This window comes from Lynx canadensis, chromosome E3, assembly GCF_007474595.2.
Source record: "Lynx canadensis isolate LIC74 chromosome E3, mLynCan4.pri.v2, whole genome shotgun sequence".
Taxonomy (NCBI): Eukaryota; Metazoa; Chordata; class Mammalia; order Carnivora; family Felidae; genus Lynx; species Lynx canadensis.
Window position 1 is genome coordinate 38,934,677 of NC_044318.1, and position 27,156 is coordinate 38,961,832.

General features: G+C 53.4%; 1 protein-coding gene across 1 annotated transcript in view; it reads left to right on the forward strand.

Annotated features, from left to right (window-relative positions):
* The first annotated feature begins 22,697 nt into the window (after positions 1-22,697).
* The window catches only part of GNA12 (G protein subunit alpha 12), a 108,049-nt gene continuing 103,590 nt past the window's right edge, over positions 22,698-27,156 (forward strand). Inside the window, exon 1 of the mRNA XM_030300559.1 lies at positions 22,698-23,024. Coding sequence (XP_030156419.1) covers positions 22,713-23,024 — 312 coding nt within the window. The 5' untranslated portion in view covers positions 22,698-22,712. The remainder of the gene's footprint in view (positions 23,025-27,156) is intronic.

Genomic DNA, 27,156 nt, shown 5'->3' on the forward strand with positions numbered 1-27,156 from the left:
GGCGGGCAGGCCGTGAGGGGCAGGGGCCAGACCCCCAGGAGCCAGGCCACACCCCCGCCTTCCTAACGGGATGATTGCATCTGAGGCGGTCTGTCCAGCCCGACGGGAAGCCCCTAGCAGCGCCCTCGTGAACATCCAGGTGCCCTGACGGGGCCCCCGAGCGGGAGAGGCAGAAAAGACATCTGCTGTTGCCCCCGGCCCCCCCAGGCAGCTCAGGTCAGGCTCACCCCTCCGGCCCCTCAGCTTGGCCCTGCACCCAGTCCTTCGGGCCCCCACCCCAACCCCGGGGCAGGCACAACCCCTGCTCCTGGGACACCTGCACGTCCCAGGCGCTCCGTGAAACCCCCTCCTCCCTGGGCCCGGAGGAGACCCTCATTCTCCCCTGGCCGCGGGGGTGGGTCGCGCCGCCCGTGAGATCTGAGCCACGTCTGCGGAACCCCCTGGGGGATCGGCTGCTCCCGCATACACCTCACCCCCTGGGGGGAGGGGGCAGACGCAGAAACACCACCTCTCGAAGCCCCACGACAGTCGGGAGGCCGGGGCCCCCTTCGCCCCCCCGCTCGGGAGGAGCAGACAGGCGCAGAGAGGGGCCGCGGCTTTCCGAGGCCGGGAACCGTGGGCTGCGCTCCAGCGCCAGGCCGGTGTCCCCCCGAAACGTTGCCTCTGTGATGTGGCCCCCCCTCTAGCGCACGTGGAGACGGGGGCGCGCTGGCGGGAGGTGAGGACCAAACAGGGGTCCACGCGGAGAGCCCGGGTGTAGCAGGCCTGCAGAATCGCCCTTAAGTTGGCGCCAAGCGGCAGCGGGGAGGGGTGAGCGGGGGCACTCCCCAAGAGCCCCCCGATATCACCAACCTCCCTCCCGACGTCTCCTGCACACCTGGCCGGGGCCCCAGCCCCCACACAGGGACGGGATGGGGACCCTCCCTCCCCCGAGCCTGTCCGAGGTTTACACACCTGAGCCAGGCAGGTACGCCCGGATGGGGGATGAGGCTCCGGCAGGTGACGCGGCGTCCTCGAAGCCCCCCTGACCGGCGGAACCTTGAAACTTTGGGGAGCACGTGCTACTCGGGGGTGCCTGTGGGATTGGGCCGCGGCACGGCCAGCCCCCGCGCCCCTCAGAAGCAGCCCCCACCCCGGGGCCGGGCCCACCTCTGCCCGGGCACACCCTCCCCCCCCGCCCCCCGTGCCCCATCGTGGGCTGGGATATAAATTAAAATTCAATTTCATTAAGCCGGCGAGCAATCAATCCCTGGCTCGGGCTAACAATGCCGGGCAGGGGGCCTCCGCTTCCTCCACGGCTGTAATTCACTCGGCCTCCCCCGCTTTTGTTCGCAAACTGCTGGAGTAGCACTTCCCGCCCGAATTTATGGCGCTGGCAGCGTCTGGGGCCTGAGTTACAGCTGCAGGTTTGATCGGGGACTGCATCATTCTGCATCTAATCCTCACGCCCTGACAGGCAGGGAAGGGTCTGCTCTCCCCGAGTGAGCATTGCTCTCCTGTCAGCCGGGCCCCACCGGAGCCCGGGATCCTGTGCCCCGGGCCCCAGCCCCAGGCAGAGAGACCCGCGGTCAGAGAGCCCGGCCCAGGGTGGCGCCAGTGCCCTGCCGAACGCTCACCCGTTTAATCCTGTAAAGGCGGGAGGGCTGGAATCCCATTCCACAGATCAGCAAACTGAGGCACCGAGTTAAGAGCCCCGCTTGGGAGTTCCAGGCCTCAGCCCCGGGCCGGCCGACGGCAGAGCTCGCTGCTTCACCTCTGCACCATTGGAATCCTGCCCCAAGCGCACACCGAATGAGTCCGCGGGTGCCCACCGCGGCATTGCGTGGAACCGCCCAAAGTCCGCGAGAAAAACAAATTCTGTAGTCCACAGAGCAAACAAATCATGGGCCCGTGGAATCCTGGGCTCGTGAAAAGGAGCGAGGCCGCTCTGTGTGTCCCGACATCAAAGATGTCCAAGGGGTTCTGGCCTGTGCGAGAAGGGTAAAACGTACACGCGTGGGACGTGCATAAAGCCCACGTACACGTACTTGTGTATACACGCGCACACAGAAAACGGAGACAGAGACCCCACGAGTCAGCGGGGCTCGCCTCTGGGCCGCACAACCGGAGGGAGGAGGGGAGCGGCCGCATCCCGCCTCGTGTAGATCTGAATGTCGCAATGAGCACATAATACTTCCGTGATGATAAAAACCATAAAGATTTTTCCAAGACCCGTATGCTCCCCCGCAGAGCATCTGGCCGCACCTAGAAGTTTCCACGCACCCCCATCTGGACATCAGATGTTCGCACCAGTGCATGGGAGGAGGGTTCAGCCATCCGTGCGCCCCACGTCCACCTTGCTGGGACGCTGGGCACCCCCAGAGGACGTGAGGAGTGCCCAGAGCTGGACGCGGAAGGCAGGGAGGAGAGAGGGTGAGGCCCAGAAAAGCAGGGGACTTACCCCAGTGCAGCCCTGAGGCGGTGTCCCCTGACCTCTTTCAAAGACACTGCGGGTCTGAGTCGGCATTTCTGCCCTGGTAACGCCTACCGTGTCAGGAAGCTCCCCGGATCACGGGGCAACGTTTGCCCCACTGTGGGGGCCGTGAAGAGTGGCCCTCTCCCCATTTCCCATTTTTCTCTTTAGAGAACCGGTATTTATTAAAGCTTCTTTTCCATCCCCAGGGGCTACAGTTTCCGGACACACTCCCTGCCCTCCGTGGACTCACGGGCTCAGAAAACAAGCAGAACCGTCGTCGTGCGCGAAGAGTCCGCCAGGGGAAGAGGTCCAGCCCGAGAGCCTGCAGGCCAGGCGTGCACAGAGGTGGGGCCGGTGCGATGCCCAGCCCCTCTCTTCACCATCACCCCCACCCCGAGCGCGGGCCACCCCCGCCTCCCACTGGACACAGCAAGGGTCTCGCCGCATCCGTTCAGCCTCCCTCTGCCTGTTCGCCCAAGGCTTGGGGGTATTTGTTACTGCACTGTAACTGTAGCTCCCACTGACTATCACATACGTCAAGCCAGGCTCCCCTCTGGAATTCCCCGACCACCCATCTCTCCCCTCCCACCACCGAGGGACGAGCTCTCCCCAGGACACCCTCCGCACACCGTGTCCGCACCGCCGGGGCACTGGTCTGCACCCCACAGCTACACGGCTCTACGGATTCTAGATCTTCCTGGAGGGGGCCCAGCACAGAGCAGGGGTTCAGGACAAGACCGAGGAGCTGACGACTGATGGGAAATGAGCTGGGCTTTAACCGGCACACATTCACGTTGGGGCCACTGCACAGACCGTGGCCCAGAAGCAGAAACAGCCCACAGGAGGGGGTGCGGGAAGACAGTGGAGAGGGCTGGCTGGCGGGGCAGCGACAGGGTAGCGTGGGGGGTTCAGAGCAAACGCCCTCCATGAGCATCACCAAGCTCTCGCGGAGCATGACCCCCAGCACCTGCCCCTCCACCAGAGGAATCCGAGACCTGGTCCTCAGCCTGTGAGTTCAAGACCCCACGAATCACACGGGCAGGGCCAGCAGGTGCAGGCCGGGCTCGGCCCCTGGGGCGGCCAGCAGTCCCGCCCTCTCCCCCCCGGGCACTCCCCAGGTGACACTCCCAGGGCCCTGCGCGTCCTTCTGTGGGACGGGTGGACCAGAGCCTCTCTCCGGGAGCAACGACTCCTGGTGGGGCCCCGCTGTTCTCTGCTGCTCACTCGGCTTCTCTGTGAGTCGAAATGTATTTTTTTTCCTGTTCCTAATTAACTCCCTGCCACCCTGCTTGCAGTAAAGCCTGATTTATTTCCGCCTTTCTGCATGCAGGGGACGGGCTAGTTAATCTCTGCTGCGTGGGCTCCGGCACACCGTCTCAATGACATGCACATCCCTCGTCCTGTTAGCATCCTGCCAGCTCTCTTCCGTCTCCCCGCTGTCCGCGAGCCTGGCCGTCCCGGGGCCGCTGCAGCTATAAGTCACAGTCCCTCTTCTCTAATAGCGCCTCCGCCCTTTGACCCCACCCGTCAGCATGGCTCGGACTCTGCCGAGCGGCAGTCAGCTGCTCGCTCCCGTTGGCAAACCCGGCAAGCCAGTACTTGGACCGAGGCGTTCCCCGGCCCGGCCCCCCCCATCCCGTGGCGGTGCTCTCCGTGCTCCCCCGAGCCCAGAGGCCACCTTTGGGCAGTCCCCATGCGTGCCTCCCTGGGCCTCCTCGACCAGGTAGCATGCTCCGGCCACCTGCAGGGCAGACCGAGGTGCCGGGAGTCAGCAGGCCCAACCAGGGAGGGCAGGGCGGTGTGGGGTGCCGGTCAACAGAAGGGCAAGAAAGCCCAGACGAGTAACGTTCCCTGGCTCTGGGGCGTACATACCCCTCCGTGGCCAACGTCAAGCTGGCAACGTGCGGCTGCCGAATGCAGACTTAGGGAAAGGCGCGCACACGGGGTTCTTCCACACCGGCCCGTCCGGCTCCCGTACACCCTGGATGGGGGGCACTGGATTCCCACGCCAGCCCCTCACCCTCGGGGAGGGGGGGCGGTCCCAAGGCGCGCTCCACACCGGCGCGAGCAGGAGGGAGGGGACGCCGGGGCTCGGTGCCGAAGCGGGAGCGGGAGCCCGACGGGCCGAAGAGGAGGGAACAGAGGCACCGTGTCGGCCGAGCGAGGACCACGGCCTGAAGCGTGGGCAACTTCCACGGCGGCTTGTTGGTTTGGCCGTTCCCGAAACCGAATGCAGGCGGGACCGTCCGGACCAGAGCCGTACGACGGCCCCCCAGGCCGCACCTGTCGTACAAACGCCCTCCTCTGACGCAAACGGACGGGTGGGTTTCTTTTCCAGAACAACGAGCCTATGAATTCTATTTTATGCCAACCACTCAGGCGTTTTTCAACAAATCGTCACTTGGGTCCCCGATGCATGTTTTTCCCGATGGTGCCGACTGAGGTCTTCACAGCCTAAAGGGCTGGCGTGCTTTCTGGCCCCGTCCAGCCACGGTCACGGTGCAGGACCCAGAGCAAGCCTCTGGGCACAAGTCCACACACCTGTAAAATGCAGTGACGGCCCTAGACCAGTGGCGTTCCCCAACCAGATGCCGCTAGACCAGTGGCTTTGCAGAGCTTGCAAAAGGCCGACTCCTGCACACCACCTCCAGGAGTCCCGTCCTGTGGGTCTGGGCAGGGCCTGGGATTCGGCATTTCTCATGAGCTCTCAGCCGATGCTGCTACTGCTGGTCCCGACTCCGGCCCCACCGCCCATCCCCAACCCTGTGCTGAAGAGATACTTCCTAAACCTCGCCTGGGGGCATCAGGCCGGCTAGATCAGGCAGGAGTGGCCGGAAAGCCAGAGGGAGCTCAGCAGCCTTCCCAAACCGGATGCTGGGCCTGGGCCAGGCCAGCGGGGAGGTTTGGTCTGAGCTGGACTGACCACTGGAATCAAAGGGGATCGGTAGGGTCGAAACCCTAAATGTGGCCCTCAGGCCCTGCAACACCGGCCCTTGCCACCGTCCCAGCTTTGCCTCAAATATGGTTCCCGCCCTCCATGTGCTCCCATGACGTTGCCCTTGGCCCAGTCCCGCGGACACGTTCTGGTCCCCTGCTCTCTGACACCCCTTTGCCCTGGTTAACATCTCCGCTCTCGGTCACGCCCAGAGAGGCCTCCTTTCCTGCCCTACCCAGGACTCCTTGAGATCCCCCACTGGCCTGGCTGAGATTGTCAGGAGCTGCCCTGCATGCAGTCGGAGCTCTCCCTACCCACGCTCCTTCTTTTCCCTCCTCCTTTCCAGGCGTCAGACCTGCATCATGGTCTTAAGCCGAGTGTCTTCTCATGTGCGGGTCTGCCCTCCAAATACTATTTTTGGCAAAGTGCCCATTCAAATCTTTTGTGCATTTTTTATTTGGTTGTTTGCTGTTTCTTTGCTCTTGAGTCTTGAGAGCTCTTTATATATGCTGCATACGAGTCCTTTGTCAGATACTTTTTTACCGCAGCCTCATTTTTAACACCAGGGCCCAACTCCAAAGGTGGGTTTCTGTGCACCTCAAAGTCAGTCATGTATCTGTAAAACAAATCCGTAGCAGCACCCACTCAGTGCTGTGGTCAGAGGTCTGAGGCCAGGGGCCAGGCCATCCTGGGAAGCTGGGGGAAGTGAGAGCTGACCAGCCAGGAGGGGTGAGCCAGAGGAGAAGTGTGTTGAGAGGAGAAGTAGAGAACATTCTAGACCTGGGCTGTCCAACAGCGTAGCCACTGGCCACACGTGGCTATTGAGCATTTGACATCTGGCTCTTGAGACCAAGGAGTTAAATTTTTTATTTTATTTTTTTAATTATTTATTTATTTTTTAATTTTTTTAATGTTTATTTTTGAGAGAAAGACAGAATGTGAGTGGGGGAGGGGCAAAGAGAGAAGGAGACACAGACTCCGAAGCAGGCTCCAGGCCCTGAGCGGTCAGCACAACCTGACACGGGGCTCAAACCCATGAACTGTGAGATCATGACCTGAGCTGAAGTCAGACGCTTAACCTACTGAGCCACCCAGGCGCCCCTTATATTTTATTTTAATTTGAAAACTGACACTGAATTCAACTATCGGGCAACTTTTATTTATTTTTTTCTTTGGTTTATTTATCTTGAGAGAGACAGTGACAGCTCGAGTGGGAAAGGGGCAGAGAGAGAGGGAGACAGAGAATCCCAAGCAGACTTCATGCCATCAGTACAGAGCCCGGTGTGGGGCTCCATCTCATGAGCCATGAGATCATGACCTGAGCTGAAATCGAGAATCCAACACTTAACCGACTGAGCCACCCAGGCGCCCCGACTGGGCAACTTTTAGGTACGTTTGGTACAACCGGGGTATGCGAATCCACTCTTCCAACCCTAGGTAGGTTTTGTGAAATCTAAATACAGCTCAAGTATTTCTCCTTAAAATGTAGCATCAGGCTTGAGACGTGTGATGCGCGTAAAACACACAACGGACTTTGGAGCCTTACCCTACGTCATCAATAACTTGTATGTTGATCACACACTGTTATTTTGCACATATTAAATGAAATACATCCTTAAAATTTATTCTGGCTGCTCTTTTTTCCGTTTTTAATGAGGTTACGAGAACATTTCAGGTTAGCCGCGTGGCCCGTGTTCGTGGCCTGCGTGCTCTTTGTAAGGTCAGCGGCTCAGCTCTAAGGACGGGGACAGAAGCCCAGGACGCTCAGCATCCGCTCGCTGCCTGGCACACGCCCGCCACGGGGTTCGGCGGGCAGCCTCTGCCGGGCGGACCACGCTCACCACGTGCAGATCTTAGAAGCGAGGCCACACCCCTGCCACGTGGAACGGGAGTGTTTGTTCCAGAGACCACGTGGGAGTCCTGGGGGCCTTACCCCCAGCCGAAACAGGAGCACGCGTGCGCACATGCTCCCTTCCAACCCCTCGCCCCTCCCCGGTGGGTGGGCGGCCTCACCCTCAGGGGGTGGAGCTTAGAAGGCTGACTCTAGACCCTCATGTTAGGGGCAAAATGCGGTTCCAAACGCTTTGGGAAGAAGGGAGATCTGGAGAACGGATTCTCCCCGCTCCCGAGCTCCGTGAAGCCCCTTCCAGCTGGGGAAGGAGAGAGGAGAGACGGAGGAGAACCAAGGGGGCTGGGTGGCCCTGGGCTCCAGGAGCGGCCCCGCAGCCTGCCTCTCAGGGGACACCTGGGGACACACAGAATCCAGGGGAACGTGGTAAGTGGAGGGCACGTCTGCTAACAGGGGAGCGGCTGACAGAGGGGCAGGGAGGACAAAGGTCCTGAAAGTTGGGAGGGACGGTGAGCGGGCTACCGAGGAGGACACTCTCTGAGGCCTGGACAGCTCGAGATAACTGGGGCAGGGGGGATGAGACTGACCGTGTCCCTCCAGGGGACTGTGACATCAGGCACAGCCGATGACCAGTACCCCCCCTCCGATGCCAGAAGTCTGTACAACCCCCTAGAACATAACCGCCACGCTAGGCCAGAAGAGGGGCAAAGGGACACTCTGAGCTCTGAGGTTAAATAACGAAGTTTATCTGGAATTAGCCAAGATGACATTTTCTGCCCTGAGTCAGAGTAGAGGCTCAAAATAGCAATCGGGTTGAGTTCCAGAAAACCCCTGTTCTGGTTTCGTTTCACCTGAGTCCATGGAGTCAGAAATGCATCGCCCCCCTCCTCAAGCCCCCCCCCCACCTGAGTAGTGTGACCACTTCCTTCCCAGCGTGGCCCCGGAAGTTTCTAGAACGCAGCTGTGTGGCTGAAGGCAGGCGTGGACTGCCCCCGAGGCCTGAAAGCACCCACCTTGAATTGAGACCCTGGCAAAGGGAACAGGAGGAAACACTTGGATCTGTGCCAGGAGGCTGGCTTTGCTGCCCTGGGCCAGCTGAGCGCCCAGATAGGAGCTGGCAGCCTGGGAGGGGACGCGGTGTGCGGCTGATGAATGGCCTTGCTGCCCGGAGCCGACAAAACCGAGGCCGGCGGGCAGGGGCAGTGGGCAGCGGTAGGGCTGCTGGCTGGATGGGAGCGGCGGTCACCGGCATCCCAGGTCTGGGCCCGGCGACCCCCTTTCTCACCTACAGCTGCCCAGAGCTGGGGGGGGGGGGGGGGCATGAGCCCTGGGCCCGCGACGCTCGTCACCCCTGTCTGGTTCTGGAGAAGGGAATCCAGGCGCTAATGAGAACAAATGGCTGCCTGGAGAACTCATTTGCGGCTCCCAGATGAGATCTCCCCTTCACCCACCCCTCCGCGCCCTCCGTTCAGCGGAACCTTCTCTGGGTTTCCTTGTGTGGCGTGAGCGCCACCTGGTGGTTGCAGGTGGGAGTTTCTAGTCGTGTTCCCAGGATTCCAGGGGCCCTGGAAACGGGGCGGCCGCAGCTCCCAGTCAGGTGGAGCTCAGGCATTTAGTCCCCCAAACATGTATTGAGTGCCCACTGCATGCCAGCTATTAGGGATGTAGAGATGAACAAAATGGTCACGTGCCTGGCTTCACGGAGCCTACACCCTAACGGGGGAGGCACAGAACAAGCGTGGAAGTGATGAGATAATCTCATAAGGAGTCTGCCGCTGTGAGAATTCTCAGAGTTCAGGAACAGAGCCCAAAATGTTTCTCAGGGCCTTCGGGGGACCTCACCTCGGCCTCATGTCTCAGCCCTCACCTTGACACAGGCCCCGGGGCCCCGACCTCACGGAGCTCTTGCAAGCCCTTAACTGCTGTACCTCCAGGCCTCAGAGCCTTTGTACACGCCGTTCCCTCCGGCTCAGGTGTCCTTTCCACCCGGGAGGATCAGCCCCCACCCCACCACCACCATAGTATTTGCGCACCTCGTGCGGCCCCTTCCACAAGGTCAGAGAGTAGAGAGACCATGAACGCCGGACACGGAGTCGGGAAGAGATTGTCTCCAGCCCTGACTCTGCCACGGCAGGGTTTCGTGGCCATGGGCGTGGCTCCTCACCTTTCTTAGCCTCAGTTTCCTCGTCAGTGAAAAATGGGACTTAAAATAGCATGTACCTCCTAGTTGTGACAATGTAATGCTTTAATGGCAGTAAAGCGCTCAGCGCAGCTCCCGGCACAGAGGGAACGCGGTATGTTCGTCTGAGCCGCAGTTGCTGCGACATTAGCGTGCCCAGACCAGAGACCAGCTGCATGTTGTCTGGCTTCCCCGGCAAAGCTCTGAGTGTCTCTGTCGTGTCCTACGAAGAGAAGCTTTTCCCGCTGCCCCGGAATTGTGGTCTGGGGCTCCAAGCTAGAAGCTGCCCCCGGCCAGCAGCGAAAGGGGAAGATGTCTTCTCAGGGCAGAAGAAGCAGCCAAAGGCACCCCCACCGTCTCCCCATCCCTCCACCGCCAGCCAGATAAGCAGGAGACAGTGAGGAGGTGGGGGTGGGGGGGGCGGAAGAAATCAGGACTTGGGGCGGCAGCAGTCGGGGGGGGGGCGTCAGGGTCAAGCTGAGAAAGACAGCTGGATTGGTTCCCTCCTCCTGCCTCCCCGCCTCTCCCTCCACGGCTTGAGCTAAGCAGAGAGGGAGGAAGAGGAAGGAGGGAGAGGCAGCTGGTTCCCCCTCCCCGCCTCCCCCCTGGGGCTCTCAGGGCCGGGCTGAGGGGACGAGATGGGCGTGAAATTGGACTTGAGGTGGAAGCTTTAGATTCACCCAAACCGGCCTTTTTGTGGCCCCAAAGTGCCGGCGAAAGGACAGAATCTGTCCGAGCCCTAGCAACGGGCAGGAAGCGGAGAACGGAAAGAGCAGGGCTGAGGGAGTGAATCACTAGTGGGGAAAACCAAGCCATTTCCTGTGCATTCCCGACATGGGCCAGAGCGACCATAAACAGCTACGTGTCTCCCCAGGGCCCGGAGCAGGCTGGCGCCCAAGCCTGCGCCACAAGGGGACGGCGTGTCCTCTCCGCCTGGGGTTCCTACTCCAGAGCGCTCCCCGTGAGGGTCCTGGCCCTGGATGCCCCCCACTCCTACGCTCCCATCCCTACTCCCGCAGCCCCTGTGCCCATGCTCGCGGCAGATCTTGAAATTCCTAGCACCTTTTGAACAAGGGACCCCCTCGTTTTCATTTTGTACTGGGCCCTGCAAATTATGTAGTCAGTCCTAGGACGGCTCCGGGCTTCCCAAAGTCACAGCTAGCGAATGGAACCCACTGCTCCCCATACACACCTTCTGGGTGTCTCTGAGCCCAGGCAGCTGCCCTGACCTTCTCCTAACCCAGGAAGCAGGCTCTGAGCCCCCCTCCCATTATGCCTCTGTGCTCTGAGAGCCTTGGCCTGTGCAGATGTGCAGACGACCCAGCGAGCAGGAGAGGGCCACCACGGGACCCTGCCCTTGCCTGTCTGCGGAAGGTGGGGGGAGGATCAGGAAGGCGGTCCCAGAGGGCACAGCAATCTGCGGTAAGTTAGGCAGAATTTCCAGACGGCTGCAGTGGGACTTCTCGAGAAGGCCAAGTGCAAAGGAGGGAGATACCCCGCAACGGGAATGAAGTAAATTTCCATGCGCCGGACTAAATTCCTTCCATCCGTTCAGGCACCTAACCTTCGCAACCCTTCAGGCTTGATTATCTTTCATCTCTATTGTATAGATTAGTAAACTGAGGCACAGAGAGATACGTAACTGGTCCAAGAGTCAGCACAGCTGGCAAGGAGCAGAACGCGGTGCACCCACGATGCACTTTGCACCCTAAGTGTTTTCCGTATTGTATCTCTCACCTTTGCAGTAACTCTACAGCGGCTATTAGTACTAGCCGAAGGTTTGGGCGTCTTCAGTCCTTGGCAAGACTGTACTTCCCGGTCCCTTTGTTAGGGCTGACACAGCTAGCTTTGCGTCAGTTTGGGGCTTTCCCAGAGAACTCCAGCCAACAGGAGATCATATGCACACAATGTTATATATGGTGCATGTATTATATGTAATAATCGTGTATATATTGTACTAATAGATCAAGAGGCTTACATTTATATACATCAAGAGATTTATTTTTTGAAGCTTATTTATTTACTTTGAGAGAGAGAGCAAGTTGGGGAAGGGGCAGAGAGAGGGGGAGAGAGAGAATTCCAGGCAGGCTCCACACTGTCAGCACAGAACCCGACGCGGGGCTTGAACTCGCGAACTGTGAGATCATGACCTGAGATCACGTCCGTCGTGGGGCTGGTAAATCGGAAGTTTGTGGAGCAGGCCGGCAGGCTGGAGACCCAGGCAGGATTCCCTGCTACACTTGGGAGTCCGAATTCCTTCTTCTCTGAGAAACCTCAGTTTTTGTTCTTAATGCCTTTCAACTGTTTGGTTGAGGCCCACCCACATGAACGAGGGTAACCTTTACTTAAAGTCGACTGATGGTACATGTTAACCACATGGACAGAACACCTTCACAGCACCACCTGGATCCGTGTGTGATCAAATCGCTGAGTACAGATGGCCTCACCAAACTGACACCTCAAACTAACCATTCCAAATCCTGGCCAATAAGCTTGTGTGCAGCCGACATGTTACTTCCAGGCTGTGCATTTCATCGTCGGTGCAAAACCCTCCAGCGTCCACTCTTTTCTTCTGCTTGGTGACCAGCAGGCTTCACGCTGGTGGCCGCCAGCTCAGCCTGGGTCCTGGAAGGAGTCGACATAAAGGAGATCTTCCCCACAGCCTTTAGTGGACTTGAGACGAGAGTCAGAAATAAATCGATCCTGGGTTTAGGAGAATTTCGTGAGGCTAAACCAAGCGTAAGGAATGTGGGTCCTTCTGCTGCATCGTGCATTTGGGCAGCTCCTGTGAAGTTCCTCGCCGTTTCTTGGGCATCCCCCAGGGGCACCCCCAGATGCTAGCCTGATCTTCAGAGGCGATGTGCAAGTCTCCGTGTATGATGCTACCAAAGAGGAAATAACACGTACCAGCCTGTGATATTGAACTTGGGTGAGCACCTGAGGCAGACAGTCACTCCTCTGTCCGCACTGCTTACCTGATTCTCAAAATTGCTGACTCTTGGCTCCCGTAAATGTCCTCTGTCTGACGCTTGAGGTCAAGTAAGTCGAACCTGGGTTCAAGGAGGGAAGGGCCTCACCACTTGAGGCCTGGGTTCCACAGCTAACTCTTCGCCAAAAACACGCTGACTCTGGGGGCGCCTGGGTGGCTCAGTCAGTTAAGCATCTGACTTCACTTCAGGACATGATCTCATGGTTCATGAGTTCGAACCCTGTGTCAGGCCCTGTGTCTCCCTCTCTCTCTCTCTCTGCGCCTCAACCGCTTGCACTCTGTCTCCCTTTCTCTCTCAAAAATAAATAAAAACATTAAAAAATAATAGTATTTTTAAAAAATGCTGACTCTGGGTGAAATAATCAGTCAGCGAGACAACTCTCTCTTCCAAACTGTGGCAGGCAGCATCCTGAAAAATCCTCTTGTCTACTTCCAAGAGAAGTGACTAAGCCTATCCTAAAGAAAGGGTTTTCTGTGATGTCCTCAAGGCCCCTAGAGACTGTGAATGCCATTCATCCATCCAGCCATCTATCCATCCATCCATTCATCTGCCAATCCATCCACCCATCCATCCATTCATACACCCATCCATCCACCCATCCATCCACCCATCCATCCACCCATCCATCGACCCATCCATCCATCCATCCATGCATTCATCTACCCATCCATCCACTCATGTATCCATTCATACACCCATCCATCCATCTATCCATTCATCCACCCATCCATCCATTCATCCATCCATCCATCCATCCATCCATCCACTCATCCATCCATCTGTTCATCCACCCATCCATCCATTCATCCACCCATCCATCCGTCCACCCATCCATCCATTCATCTACCCATCCATCCACTCATGTATCCATTCATCCACCCATCCATCCATCTATCTATTCATCCACCCATCCATCCATTCATCCATCCATCCATCCATCCATCCATCCATCCATCCATCCGTTCATCCACCCATCCATCCATTCATCTACCCATCCATCCACTCATGTATCCATTCATACGCCCATCCATCCATCTATCCATTCATACATCATCTATCCGTTCATACATCATCTATCCATTCATACACCCATCCATCCGTTCACCCATCCACCCATCCATCCATTCTTACACCCATCCATCCATCCACCACATTCCACCCACCCATCCTTCCTCCCTTGCTTCCGTCCTTCCTTCTTTCCTTCCTTCCACCCATCTACCCAACAAGCAGTGATTGAATTCCTACTATGTGCAGGTGCAGGGCTCCAGCCCTGTGTAGATAGACCCTGACTCATAGATGCAGTTGGAGAGACATTCAACATATAATGATACAAGTAATTTAAATGTGATAAACGCTGTAAGTGGAAGCATGGGGTGCTAGCAGAGCAGATCATGGGAACCGAGCCTAGTTTGGTGGGGTGTGCAGGGCAAGTTTGGGTTCAGGGAAGGCTTCCCAAGAAAGTGCAGTTTGAGCTTTGTCTGGAAGGGTGAGCACCTGAGAGAGAATTGAGGGTGGGACGGTTTGGGGGGCTGAGGAAGTAACTGGAGGCAAGGCCCTGAGGCGGGAGCAATCTTTCCCCAAAATAGGAGCCAGAGTTGCTAAACTCTCCAGAGTGGTTGGGTTTGTGGGGGGCAGGAGGAGGAAGGAATGAGGGCCCTATTCCTAGTCCCATGAAGGGGGAGACACTTGATGCCGGAAAGGGAGGATAGGGAAGCAGAAAGACAGGGATGAAATTCCAGCTTTGCCACTTCCTCAGTATGTGATTTGGGGTAAGAGAGTGTCAGTGTCATTGCATAGACCATGAATGGAATAATAGTAATAATAATTAACCTTTAGAGATCTTACTTCTTGAAGGCCTTTCTTCTTAGGGCTTTAATATCTCACCTAATCTGCGGTAATTTCAACTTCGTTGCAGAACTGTAGTGCCATGATGGTTCCCACTTTACCGGTGAGGAAAAGAGGGGCACAGTGAGAGTAGGAAGTCTGCCCAAGGCCACACAGCCAGTAGAGGATAGAGCCAGGATCGGATCGCAGACAGGTGGGCCCCAGAGCCACGCTCCAAATGAGGCCGTATCGCCGCATGACAGTCGTAGAGGTAGGCATGCGTGAGGTGAGGAAGCAGTAACACACAACCCCACGGCCTTGCTTACTTGGTGCCGTAAGCAACAAGTTAAACGAGCTAGACTGTTTACTTAGAACGACTATGTTTAATTTCTAAAACTTTGGACTTTTCGGAAGACAGCTTCACGGTAATAATACCAAATTGAACTTGACACATCTAAAAAAAGTAATATCAAGTTTAACATGGTCAGAGAATGAGGCCCGCAAGACACCAGGCCTTCAAAATGTGTTGAAACTTGCCTTCTATTTTGTGGTCAATTTCGAAAATGTTCCTTGCATTTGAACAGCATTTGTATTCTGTAATTATTGGGCTCACCATTCAACCCATCTGTAGTAGGTCAAACCCGTTCATTGTCGCTTAAGTTATTGATTGGTGCGCAGCAAGTCACTCCAAATCTTAGCGGCTTAGCACATGCCCTGTGGTCGTGACTCTGCAACCTGGACTCAGCCCAGCAGCTCTGCTGGTCCTTCCCGTGGCCCGGGGCGGCCCCGGGTTGCCTTGAGCATGTGGCTCGGCTGGGACACTCGGGCAGCTTTTTGCAAATAGCGCTGGTGTCTTCACCTTTTCCCCCAGTCTCTCAGCACAGCAGCCGGCTCCTCAAGGCAGCACAGGGCTCTGAGCACATAAAAACAGAGGCTCTCAGGCTTCCTTAGGGCTCAAACCTGAAACTGGCACAATATCACCTCTGCCACACTCTATTTATCAAAGCACGATCCACGTCCAATCCGGATTCATGTAAAGAGAAGTGATTCTTTTGGGGGCTACTGATGGAACAGGCTCCCACAACCATGTTTTTCGATTTCTTGATCTGTTCATTACTAGCAGAGGTGTGTTTAACCCCCAGCCCCACCCCTCCCTTTGGAGGGGTTCCTCCCTTTCTCCTTGAGGTTGTGTCCCTTCTTTTCCTTTAAAGGTTTGAGGCTGTTATTGGGTGCATACAAGTTTAGAATTGTTACACCTTACCAGCGAATTAAACCTTTTATTGTATGAAATGACTCTTCATCACTAGCAATGCTTTTACGCTTAAAATCCACTCTGTTTCCCATTAACATCGATTTGCCCGGGGCGCCTGAGTGGCTCAGTCGTTTAGGCGACCCACTTCGGCTCAGGTCATGATCTCGCAGTTTGTGAGTTCAGGCCCCGCATCGGGCTCTGTGCTGACAGCTCGGAGCCTGGAGCCTGCTTCGGATTCTGTGTCTTCCCCTCTCTCTCCCTCTCCCCTGCTCACGCTCCGTGTCTCTCAATAATAAATAAATTTTTTAAAAAAATTAACATAGATTTGCCAGACTTCTTTCGTGGGGTATTTGCCTGGTAAATCTTTCTTCACTCTTTCATCTTTTCTGGGTCATCAGGCATGTCCTTTAGGCTAAAAACAAGCTGGGCTTTGTTTTTATTTTATCCAGTCTGATAGTCTTTGTCTTTGAACTATTCTAGCCTGTTTACATTTATTTTGATGAGTCGTATATTCGGATGTATTGACACCTTATCCTGGCCCGTTTGTCCTGCTTCCGTTCCTGTGTTTCTCCTTCCTTCGTTCCTCACATTCTTTCGTCTTGGTTGATTTTTGCTTCCTCATTCCATGTTTCCCCTCTGCGAGTGTGGAATTTGTACACCCCACTTCTCTTTCTTTTTGTGTTTACACTAAAAATTTTAGCGTGAATATTTAACTTGACAAAGTTTAACATTAATCAAAGTGTTTATTCTCCTCTCCAGCTTTGAAAGATCTTAGAACTTTGTGATCATCCCCTCCCTGTATATGTGCCTTTGGTATCCGGTATTTTAGTCCTATTTTTTTCCCTTAACTCCACAAGTTAAAATTATTATTGTTATTTAATATAGTCAATGATAAGAGTGACCTGTATCTTCAGAAACTGTCCACTCTTTCTTTTTGTATGGCAGACCTCCCTTTTGAGATTCTTTTTCCTTCTTTTTTGTGCATCTAGTTTTTTTTTTTTTTTTTTTTTTTTTTTTAGACAAAGACAGAGACAGAGCACGAGCAGGAGAGGGACAGAGAGAGAGGGAGATACGGAATCCGAAGCAGGCTCCAGGCTCTGAGCTGTCAGCACGGAGCCCGACATGGGGCTCGAACTCACAAATTTCGAGATCATGACCTGAGCTGAAGTCAGCCGTTTAACCGACTGAGCCACCCAGGCGCCCCTCTGTTTTTTTTTTAATGAATGTCTATTTACTTGGAGAGCGAGCATGAGTGGGGGAGGGGCAGAGAGAGAGAGAGAGAGAGAGAGAGAGAGTCCCAAGGAGGCTCTGCGCAGAGCCCAATGTGGGGCTCAATCCCACAAACTGTGAGATCATGACCTGACCTGAAATCAAGAGTTGGGTGTTTAACCAACTGAGCCACCCAGGCCCCCCTCAAATTTCCTTTTCCCATGAGGACACCAGTCATGCGGTCGCAGCCCAGCCTAATGACCTTGTAACTTAATTACCTTTTAAAAATCTTATGCCCCAATAGAGTCACATTCTGAGGTCCTGGGGGTTAAGAGTACAACATATGAATTTTGGAGGAGGAGGCACAATTCAGCCCATAATTAAGGTAATCATCTGTTTTTCTTTGTTTGAAATGCCCCCACATCCTCCATTTTCTTGAGCTGTATTTTTACTGGGTTTACCATTTTAACTTAATGGTTATATCTCCTCGATGCTTTTAAGATATTAATTCCAATCTAGCTTCCTCTTTTGTCCTTCAGGTATCAGCTCTCAGTTTCTGTGGTTGCTTTGCAGATGACACAAGCTAGTGTAGGCAAAGTGCTCAGAATAGTGTCAGTGTGGTACGTGTCCTATAAACAGTAGCTATTACAGTTTTTCCTCTGGCTGCCTTTAAGATCCTCTCTTTGTCTGTGATGTCCTGCAGGGTCACTATGGTGTCTCTCAGTCTAGATTTCATTTCTCAAGCTAAGTATTTCGTGTCGTTTGTCAGCTTAAAATTCTAAGCCGTGATTACTTGAGATACTGCTCCTTCTTCTTTCTCTCTAGCCCCCTGTGACACTCTGGCTAAATATGTGTGTTCAGTAGGTATTTCCAGCCTCTTGTCTTCTGTATTTTTGTGTTGGATTGAAGGCGATGTTTTCAGATCTGTATTCGGTTTACTCTCTTGATCCGTGTCTCACTGTGCTACGTAACACATCTATCATGTTTCTGTTTCAATTATAGTTTTCATTTTTTGTTGTGTTATTTGGTTCTTGTTCACACCTCCCCGTTTTCTATATTCTCTTATTCCTTACTAATACTTTCAATAGCCTCTCTTCTTTCTTCAGAGATATTAAGAATATTTACGCTATGATCTGCATTTGACGAGGCCAATATCCCACATTTTTTAGTGTGATTCTGCTATCTGTGGTTTGGGCTGACTTTCACTCATGATGCCTTATCTTCTTGCGTGTTCATGGGTGGTTGAAAAAACTGTACGCTCACTTCCCTCGGAACTTAACCTGTTGATAAATGATTGACGTCCATACTGTTGACTTACCAGCTCTTTCGCTGAATGTATAGTCCTTTTTGGTGCAAGGTTTATGCAGGTGTCCTGTATCAGACCCTCTACCTTTAATAATCTTTCAGCTTCAACTCCTGCGGCCGGGAAAATCGAACGCCTCCTCCACAACATCCAACACAGCAGATGTTGTTAGGGAAGCTGGTGGCTTCACCGCTAATCAGCTTAACTCTGAATTTTTGTTTCCACTTTGATTTTGGCCCCTGAGGTTTCATACTCAGCTCAGTGACTCAAAAAAGAAAAAAAAAAAAGTTTTGAGGGCACCTGGGTGGCTCAGTCGGTTAAGCATCCACCTCTTGGTTTCAGCTCAGGTTATGATCTCACAGTCACGAGATCGAGTCCCATGTTGGGCTCCACGCTAAACATGCAGCCTGCTTGGGATTCTCTCCCTCCCCCTCTGTCCCTCCCTCCCCGTCTTCTCTCTCTGAAAATAAAGAAATAGACATTTAAAAAACGGTTTTGACTAGTTAATAAGGCATTTTTAACTGTTGCTGCGGAAAAAGAAATCTCTTCGATTACTTCTGTCTTCCATATGTTTTCCCTGTCCTTCCAGAATCTTAGCACTCCCAGCTAAGTCTCCCATTCTTCCTCTCGTGATTTTCATCTCTTTGTACTTTTCCTCTGACTTTTGAGATACTTCTTTCGTTTTGTCTTCCAGTTCCCTTGTCTTGTTTTCAAAAGTTCTCGATGGTTACCATAATCATTTGTTGATATTGTGCAATGCCGTTTTATACCATGAACAGTTCTCCTAAGATGGGATGATGATGGTGATGATGGTGATGATGGTGGTGGCGGTGATGGTGGTGATGATGTAAAGTTTTCATCTATTTACCATTAATTGAGATGTTCTGTTTCTTCTCTCTGGCACCTGGATCCTTTGCAGCCTCTTCAGACTTTCTTCTTCCTACTCAGAGCTCTTTGGCCTTCAGGGAAAGCTCTTTGGGTCTCTTTTGTAGTGATGAAAGATGAGGTAACAGGCAAACCGCTGCCCCTGTGATGAGCACAGAGAGGAAGCTGCCACGTTTCAGCAGTTTTAGTTGTTGGCAAGCCCCCATTCTCAGACACGGGCAATCTCCCCGCCCCCTTGCCCATGCATTTATCCCGCATTCTCCCCAGGCTAGAGAAGCCCGCACAGGGGACTGCATTCTTGGGACCCAAGAGGACTTTATTCCTTTTGGGAACCACAGAGTTCTGGACCTTATCCCAGGCCTTGGAGCTGCTGAGCCCCTCACTCCCACCGGGCTGGAGAATGAGTCCTGTGGCTATTCTCTTTTCTAGAGATTCCAGAAGAGCTCACCACTCCACATATGCGTTCCAGGCCCTGCCATTGGACCCTCCCTCCTGGCTGCCCCTGAGCTCAGGAGGTGGAATTGAACATAAGTTAGGAGGGGCATTCAGGCCACCTCTCCCACCCCTCTACCAATTTTTAAACACGTGGTGGCCATCTGTTCACAAATTTGGGCCTTGCTTATTCTCTTTGGGAGCTATATGTTATTTCATCTCTAAGGCTGTACCTATATTTAAGGTTTTGCATTTTAATATCGTACAGTACCTTGTCCTTATGGATTATTCATCATCACGCCAGTATTATTATTCTAAATTTGTAGTACTTGATTCCCAAAGCTCCATGATAATAACGATAATGTTAGAAATTACCGAATGCCCACTGTGTATTAGGGCCTTATGTGTGTTAACTTGTTTAACATTTATCAGAGCCCTATTTTTTCCTGATATTACAGATAAGGAAAGTAAGTCTCAGAGAGGTTAAGTGAGTTGATCAAGGTCACACAGCTAGTAGGTGGTAGAGTCCAGCTTTCATCCATTTCATACTGTGCATGGGGAATATACTGGGCCAGGTTTCCAACCCGGCTTCTGTAAATTACTGTGCTTCCCCTGACACGCGACATTAACTCCCTGGGATCCAGGGGTCACAATCGTCTCTGCCTTGCCTCCCTCCCAGCAGTGTTCACAGGACAAATGAGAAGGCCGTGTATGTGGAAGCACTTCAAAACCAATAACATGTCATGCATATGTAGGGGATAATTAAGAGATTATTCTTAAGCACACAGATCAGCTTGTTTACTTCAAGCACGTGAACCCTATGACAAATCTAAAGGATATGTCCAGAAACCTTGTCGAAACCCCAAACTGGACACTATGTAATAATTGCATCAACACAGACATAAAGTTATTTATTTTTAAAAATTTTTAATGTTTATTTCTTTTTGAGAGAGAAAGACAGACAGGGTGTGCGCAGGGGAGGGACAGAGAGAGAGGGAGACACAGAATCTGAAGCAGGCACCACACTCTCAGTGCAGAGCCGGACGCGGGGCTCAAACTCACGAACCACAAGATTATGACCTGAGTCAAAGTTGGACACTTAACCGACTGAGCCACCCAGGTGCCCCAGACATAAAGTTATTTAGAAAGATATAAATTTGTTTGTAAATGTTGTCTGGAGCACTTGCTCAAAGTGTTTTGTGAATCACCTTTTCACAGTCTCTCTTAACTGAATGAAGAGCTCACTCTGGTCCGCTGCTGAATTCTACATTTTCCTGTTTAATTGTTCAAAATTCCTATTTTCTTTTTCAGACACATTGCTTTCTGAGGCCTCCGACTTTCTACTTCTGTTACAACACTAGTGTGCGTCTTTCTGTGGAAGGGCATTTTTACAAAGAAACAAGACTTTCTCCATCATTTGTGAAGGATGACAGAGTACTAGACGGTGTGTTGACTCATAAGTGATACAAATTCACGCCTCAATAAATGACATGCCGCATATCCATCAGCACTCAAGGTCCCTGGGGAGTTTAGATCCTTCATGACCTTGGTTCTGTGGCAGAAACTAGGGATTCCCCTAGCGTTCCCTGTGCTCGGGGACTTGAGCAGCCTGGCTCCCTAACTTACGTGCAAGTTTCTTGACACAAAGAATGTATCTTTTCCGTCTCCAACTTCCTCTCCAAACCTCCCCAGTGCCCGGCGTTCTCATAGGTGTGCTAACGTTATCGGTACAACCAGATGACATAACGTTCGCAAATCGCTTATTCTATCACTCACCGCTCTCTAATCAGAGATGGTGACACAGTGAAAGAGAGCCCAGCTCTGGGTGGCCCTTGTGTGGAACCTTGTCAGTCGTTTGCAAGCTGGTTTTTATTTTATACACCTGATGAGAAGGGCAGTTTGGACAGGATGATCTTTAAGACTTGCTAAATTAATTTAAAAAGGAGGCCATTAGACTGAAGTGGCTTTAATGCGGTGGTGGTGGCTTAGGAAAGCAAGCCAAAATCGAAGGCTCAAGGTTACAAAATCTTAACGGTCAACACAACCAGTCACAAACAGCCAACCTGCCTTCAAGCTACAACCAATCAATTTCCTTTCTTTCCTCCAGGCACTTTCTCTATAAGTCTTTTCCCTGGCTCCACTGTGGGGAGCGTTAACCGCTTCTGGTTTGGCTCGTCCTGATTTGAATAAATGTTTGCTAAAATACTGCAAATTCTTAAAAATTGTAATATGCCCCAGTTCATCTTTTAACGGGCAATGGTTCCCCAATCTGGCCGGCCACCTGGAGATTAAGAGATACCTGAACTCCTTCCAGGGATCCTGACCACACTTCAACCTGGGACAGGTAAGAATCTCTAATAAGATCAGCTAACTCTTAGCAAGAACTTACTGGGGTCTTGGCAGCATGGTAAGTGTTTCTCAAGTCAATGTTCTCTATTCGTATCTTCATAACCGTGAGGTGGTTGCTATCGTCGCCCCATTTTGCAGAGACTGAAGCTAAAAACGGGGTATGTGGCTGGGGGGGGGGGGGAGCTGCCTGTGCAAGTAGTAAGGGATTGAGGAAAGATTCGAACTCAGACCCAGCAACTGCAGACCCCACTCCCAATTACTGTGCTACGTAAGACTTTTTCGGGGGGCTTCTAGTTTGGATGATTAGCTAACTTTTACGGAAGACAGACGCCCAGAGGCCATGCCACTCTCAAAGGGTGCATTTGTTTAAAACTGTGTGTGCGCCCCTCCCCCCCCCGCGTGTTTCTGGAAGGAAAATGGTTTAGGAACAGCTTTCTCTGCAAACATAAGACGAGCAGCTGCACCTCTTATATCTGCATTTTCGGGCAACGTTAAGTCCACTTAACGAGACGCCTGGTCTCACAGGTTGACCCAATCTGGGAACTCAGGGAGAATCTTTCTGTACACCTGGCACTTCTGGTCCCGCCCCGTTTCGTCGATCTCCCAATCCCAAGCCTGTTCCCCGTGATTGACGTGACCCCAGAGCAATTATAATTGGTCATGGCGGACGGCCGCCCCTCCTCCCCTGCGGCCCCGCCTCCCTTTCATTCTGAAAGAAAGAGCCTCATCCCAGATGCCCAATGAGAAGCGCCCCCACCCCAAAGGTCCCGCCTCTTTCGGCGCCGACCCCGCCCCGAGGGCCAGAGGGACGGCCGCCTCCCGGCGCCACACGGCCCAATCGGAGGGCGCGTTCGTCCGGATGGACGGCGGCCGGCCCAATCGCCGGGCCCCGGCCGCGCCGCCCCGCCCCTCCGCCGGGGCCGAGCGGCGGGCGAGAGCGGGCCTCGGGGCGGCGGCGGCGGCGGCGGCGGACGGACGCGGCCTGAGGGAGCGGCCGGCTGCCGCGCGGGGCTCGCCTCGCCCGCGGCGGGGTCCATGGCCTGAGCGGCCATGTCCGGCGTGGTGCGGACCCTCAGCCGCTGCCTGCTGCCGGCCGAGGCCGGCGGGGCCCGCGAGCGCAGGGCGGGCGGCAGCGGGGCCCGCGACGCGGAGCGCGAGGCGCGGCGGCGCAGCCGGGACATCGACGCGGGGCTGGCCCGCGAGCGGCGCGCCGTGCGGCGCCTCGTCAAGATCCTGCTGCTGGGCGCGGGCGAGAGCGGCAAGTCCACCTTCCTCAAGCAGATGCGCATCATCCACGGCCGCGAGTTCGACCAGAAGGCGCTGCTCGAGTTCCGCGACACCATCTTCGACAACATCCTCAAGGTGCGCGCGCCTCGGCGTCCCCGCCCGCGCACCTGCGCCCAGGTGCGCGCAGGTGCGGCCAGGTGCGGGCCGCTTGACCCCGGCTTTGGGGGGGAGGGTGTCCGGCCGGGGATGCTCACCCCTTCGGCGCCGCAGCGCGATAATGGCCTGCGCCTCTGCCCGTCCGGGGGGGGGGGTGGGGGCCGGGGGCCGAGACGCGGAAAAGCTGGCCAACTTCGGGGGATGGGGACGGTGGGCGGGCCCCTCCTGGACGCCGCGCCGGGGACGCGCCCTTACAGGACGGCTTCTGCGCGCTTCCCACAGCCGGCCTCCCGGGGTCAGGGAGCCGTCCTCGCCCTGCCCTCCCCGCAAGTGCCCGAGAGCGGTGTAGACCGGAGAGGAGGCCGGCCGCACGGCTCCGCTTGGGAACTGAGAACTTGCCGCCTGCACGACGTGCAGGGAGTAGAGCGAAGTGCGCGTACCCACGCCCCCTCCCCCAGCCTCAGCGCTCGGGTCACCCACACGCCTGCCCTGGGGCTGGAAGTCAACCCCAGACCGCGGAGAACTTCGTTAGGAAGGGGCTTAGCGTTTGTCGCTGAAAGAGAAGGCCTCGCTTTAGAAACCACCGCGGTCCGCTTACCGAAGCCACGAATCGGTAACTGCTTGCTTGACACCCTCGGATAACCCAGCCTGTGCTCACAGCCCCCCGCGTTGCCCCGTCGCCGTTGTGTGTGTTCGCGTGACGGTACAAGTGAATTCCTTGCTCTGCACCCTTTAGTGGATATCCTGCGTGGTGTGCACAATCGACTGGCTCTCCTATTCCCTGCTCGTCTTATTCTTGGCGGCTTTGGGGAAAACAAAACAAAACAAAAAAGCTGTGGAGTTGACCAAGTCTGGATTCTGGTCTCTCTCTGCTGGGAGTCTGTGCTGAAGGGCTCCCCGGAAAGGAAATCTGGAGAAAACGGACCGGGAGCAGCCCAACGTAGATTCTCTCCTGCCCTTAGAGTCATTTGGGCGGTTTATGATTTTTTTATGTGCTTGTTTTTACTGTATCACTACCCCCTCTCACTGCCCTCTCACCTACTCCTTCCCAGGCTCATTGTGGGGAAAGCAGGTATGTCTCAAGCAGAGGAGAGTTTGTCATACCAGACGGCTGTCTGGAGACGAGAGTTTACGGTGCCCCCAGGGACTTTAAATGTAGCAGAGGGCTGTAGAAACCCATCCGGTGCCTCTCACTTCACCCACCAGGAAGAAGTTCCAGGCCCCGGGGGTAAGTGAGTCCACCCCCTGGAAGCTGAAACCCTGCGTCCAAACCTCCAGGCTCGGCCTGGTATCCCCGCTTTCTGTATTTGTTATGAAAATCTCTCATTTTAGTAGAAAAAGCTCTTTTAGGATCTTGAGGGGAACGACGGGAAGAGAATCATTTGAATGACAAAACACTCCTTCCTTTTCACCTCTTTCAAAAGCCTCTGTGGGTCTGCTCTGGGCAGTCTTCACCAACGTTAAAGGCCAGGAGCCCAGTGTGATTCCCGGGGATACACTGTGTGTTTAACATTCCCCTCGTCTTCTGGGGTAAAGTGCATTTCATTGTCTTCCTCTATCTCAGAGCCAGATTGCGTTTCGGCTGCTTTTCCGAACCTCCACGCCAGGCAGGTGTAGAAAGAAGCACAAGGATTTGACTGACGTTCTCGCACTTTTAACTCGGGAGGTAGAGAAAATGCTGAGCAACGTAGAGTCTTAAGTGACTGTGTTGAGTGCGTTTTAGGAAACTCATTCCTAACCTTCTCCCAGTGCACGCAAACGTTAACCTCCACTGACTTCCTTCTCAACAGAAATATTAGGTTTGTTAGCCGGTCTCCTCTTTTCCTTCCCAGCTTTTAACTCACCGCAACTCCATTTTAAACTCACTTTGTGACTAGTTCAGTGGCTAGTTAGGAATTCTTTTTTCAGTTTAAAACCACAATTTCTTCCCCCCGCCCCCCACCCCACGCCATGTTTTGACTGATCACTTTGGGAGGAGACCTTTCAAATTAATTGCTCTGCAGCGGCTGCAGTCGTGGGCATTTGAATGGTACGATTTAGAATACTTTTTGTGTCTACGCATAGATTCAGCGTTCACAGGCTGTTGTTGAAGTACTGTGTGCCGTGCGCGTTGCCACATCCTTCATAAGTGACATTTAGTTTTTCTCAGGTTTCGGGAGGTATTGTCCCATTTAGCCGTGAGAACACTGAGGATAGGGAGTTCAAAGTCTGTTCAAGGTCAGCTACCTACGTAGCAGGTGGCAGAGCTGGGAACAAATTTTTATTTTTTTAACTGTAATTTTGGGGATAATTGTGGAGTCCCATCCTGTTGTGAGAAATAATATGGAGGGCCCACGTACCCTCTATCCTGTTACCTTCTGTGATAACATCTTGCAAAATGTGATGCAGCGTCACGACCAGGATACCGACGCCACGCAAGTCAAGATACAGAATATTCCCGTCACCGTCAAGGATCCCTTAGGTCGCCTTTCCTGGCCGCTCCCTCCCGCCCCTCCCTGACCCTGGCAAGAACTGATCATTTCTGCAATTCTACAGGTTTTATTCATTCGAGAATATTGTACCAACGGAGCCACGCAGAACATGACCTCTGGAGAATCACCCAAGTTGTGTGTGTTGGAAATAGTTTGCGCCTTCCGTTTGCCGGGTAGGATCCGCGGTGTGGATTTACCACAGGCCACCACGTAACCGTTCACCTGTCGAAGGCCTCTGGGTTCCAGTTCTCTGCCTGTTGTGAGGAAATGTGCTCTGCACATTCACGTACACGTTCGTACACACATCTTCACGTGTCTGGGATAAGTGCCCAGGAGCCCATTGCTCGGTCGTGTGGCAATGGTGTGGTTAACGTGATAAGAAACGGCAAACTTTTTGGAGTGCCTGTACCCTCTCACATTCCCACCGGCGGTGTCTGAGTGACCCGGGTTCTCCGTATCCTCGCCGGCGTCTGATGGCCTTTTGCTGTGTCAGCCATCCTGATAGGTGGGCAAGACCTGTCTCCTCGCTGTCTTAATTTTCCTTTCCCTAATAGCTCATGGTGCAGAACATCTTTTCATGTGTTTATCTGCCGCCCCTATATCCTCTTTGGTGTGGTGCCTCTTGGTGTTTTTTTTTTTTGTTTTTTTTTTTACCTATTTTCTATTTCTAGAGGTTGCTTGTTTTTATGGTTTGTTATTTATTGTGGTTTATTGCTAGTGAATGCTTGGAGAGTTTTTTTATACATTCTAGATACTGGTCGTTTGCCACGTTTTATGGTTTGCAACTGTTTCCTCCCCGTCTGTAGCTTTGCTTTTCATCCTCTTAACAAGGGCTTTCACAGAGCAGAACTTTTTCTGATGAAGCAAGCTTATCAGTTTTTCCCTTTATAGGTAACACTTTGGGTATCAAAGCTATGAACTCTTTGCCTAGCTCCAGATCCCAATCCATTTTTTTCCCGTGAAAGTTTGGTAGTTTTACATTCTACATTTGAGTCCTTATCCATTTTGAGTTCATTATCCCATGAAAACGTGCGAGTTTTGGATGGAAGTTTTTTGTTTTTTGTTGTTTTTTTGCTTTGAATGCTTAATTGTTCCAACACCATCTGGTGAAAAGACTGTCCTTCCTTTGAATTGCTTTTGCAATTTCGTCAGAAACCAGTTGGGCATATTTGTGTGGACCTGGTTCTGAGTTCTCTATTCCGTTCCACTGATCTGTGTGTCTCTCCTTCTGCCGTTATCACGTTCTGTTGATTACTATACCTTTGCGGAAGACCTTAGCATCAGATAGAGTGGTTTCTCCCACTTCATTTCCCTTTTTGAAGATTGTTTTAGGTATTCTAGGGCCTGTGGCTTTCTAGATGTGTCTTAGAATACGCTTGTCTGTGTCTATAAAAAAAAAAAATCTTGCTGGGATTTTGATAGCAATTGCATGAAACCGATAGATCCTTTGGGGGAGAATTGACCTCTCGACTATGTTGAGTCTTCCAGTCCATGAACATGGTATGTCTTTCTTTCAGCCTTTGATTTCTTTATTAGCATTTTGCGATTATTAGCATACAGATCTGGTATGTGTTTTAAGTGTGTATTAAGTATCTTGTTTTCCTTAGAGCAACTGGAAATGATATAGTGCTTTTATTGTC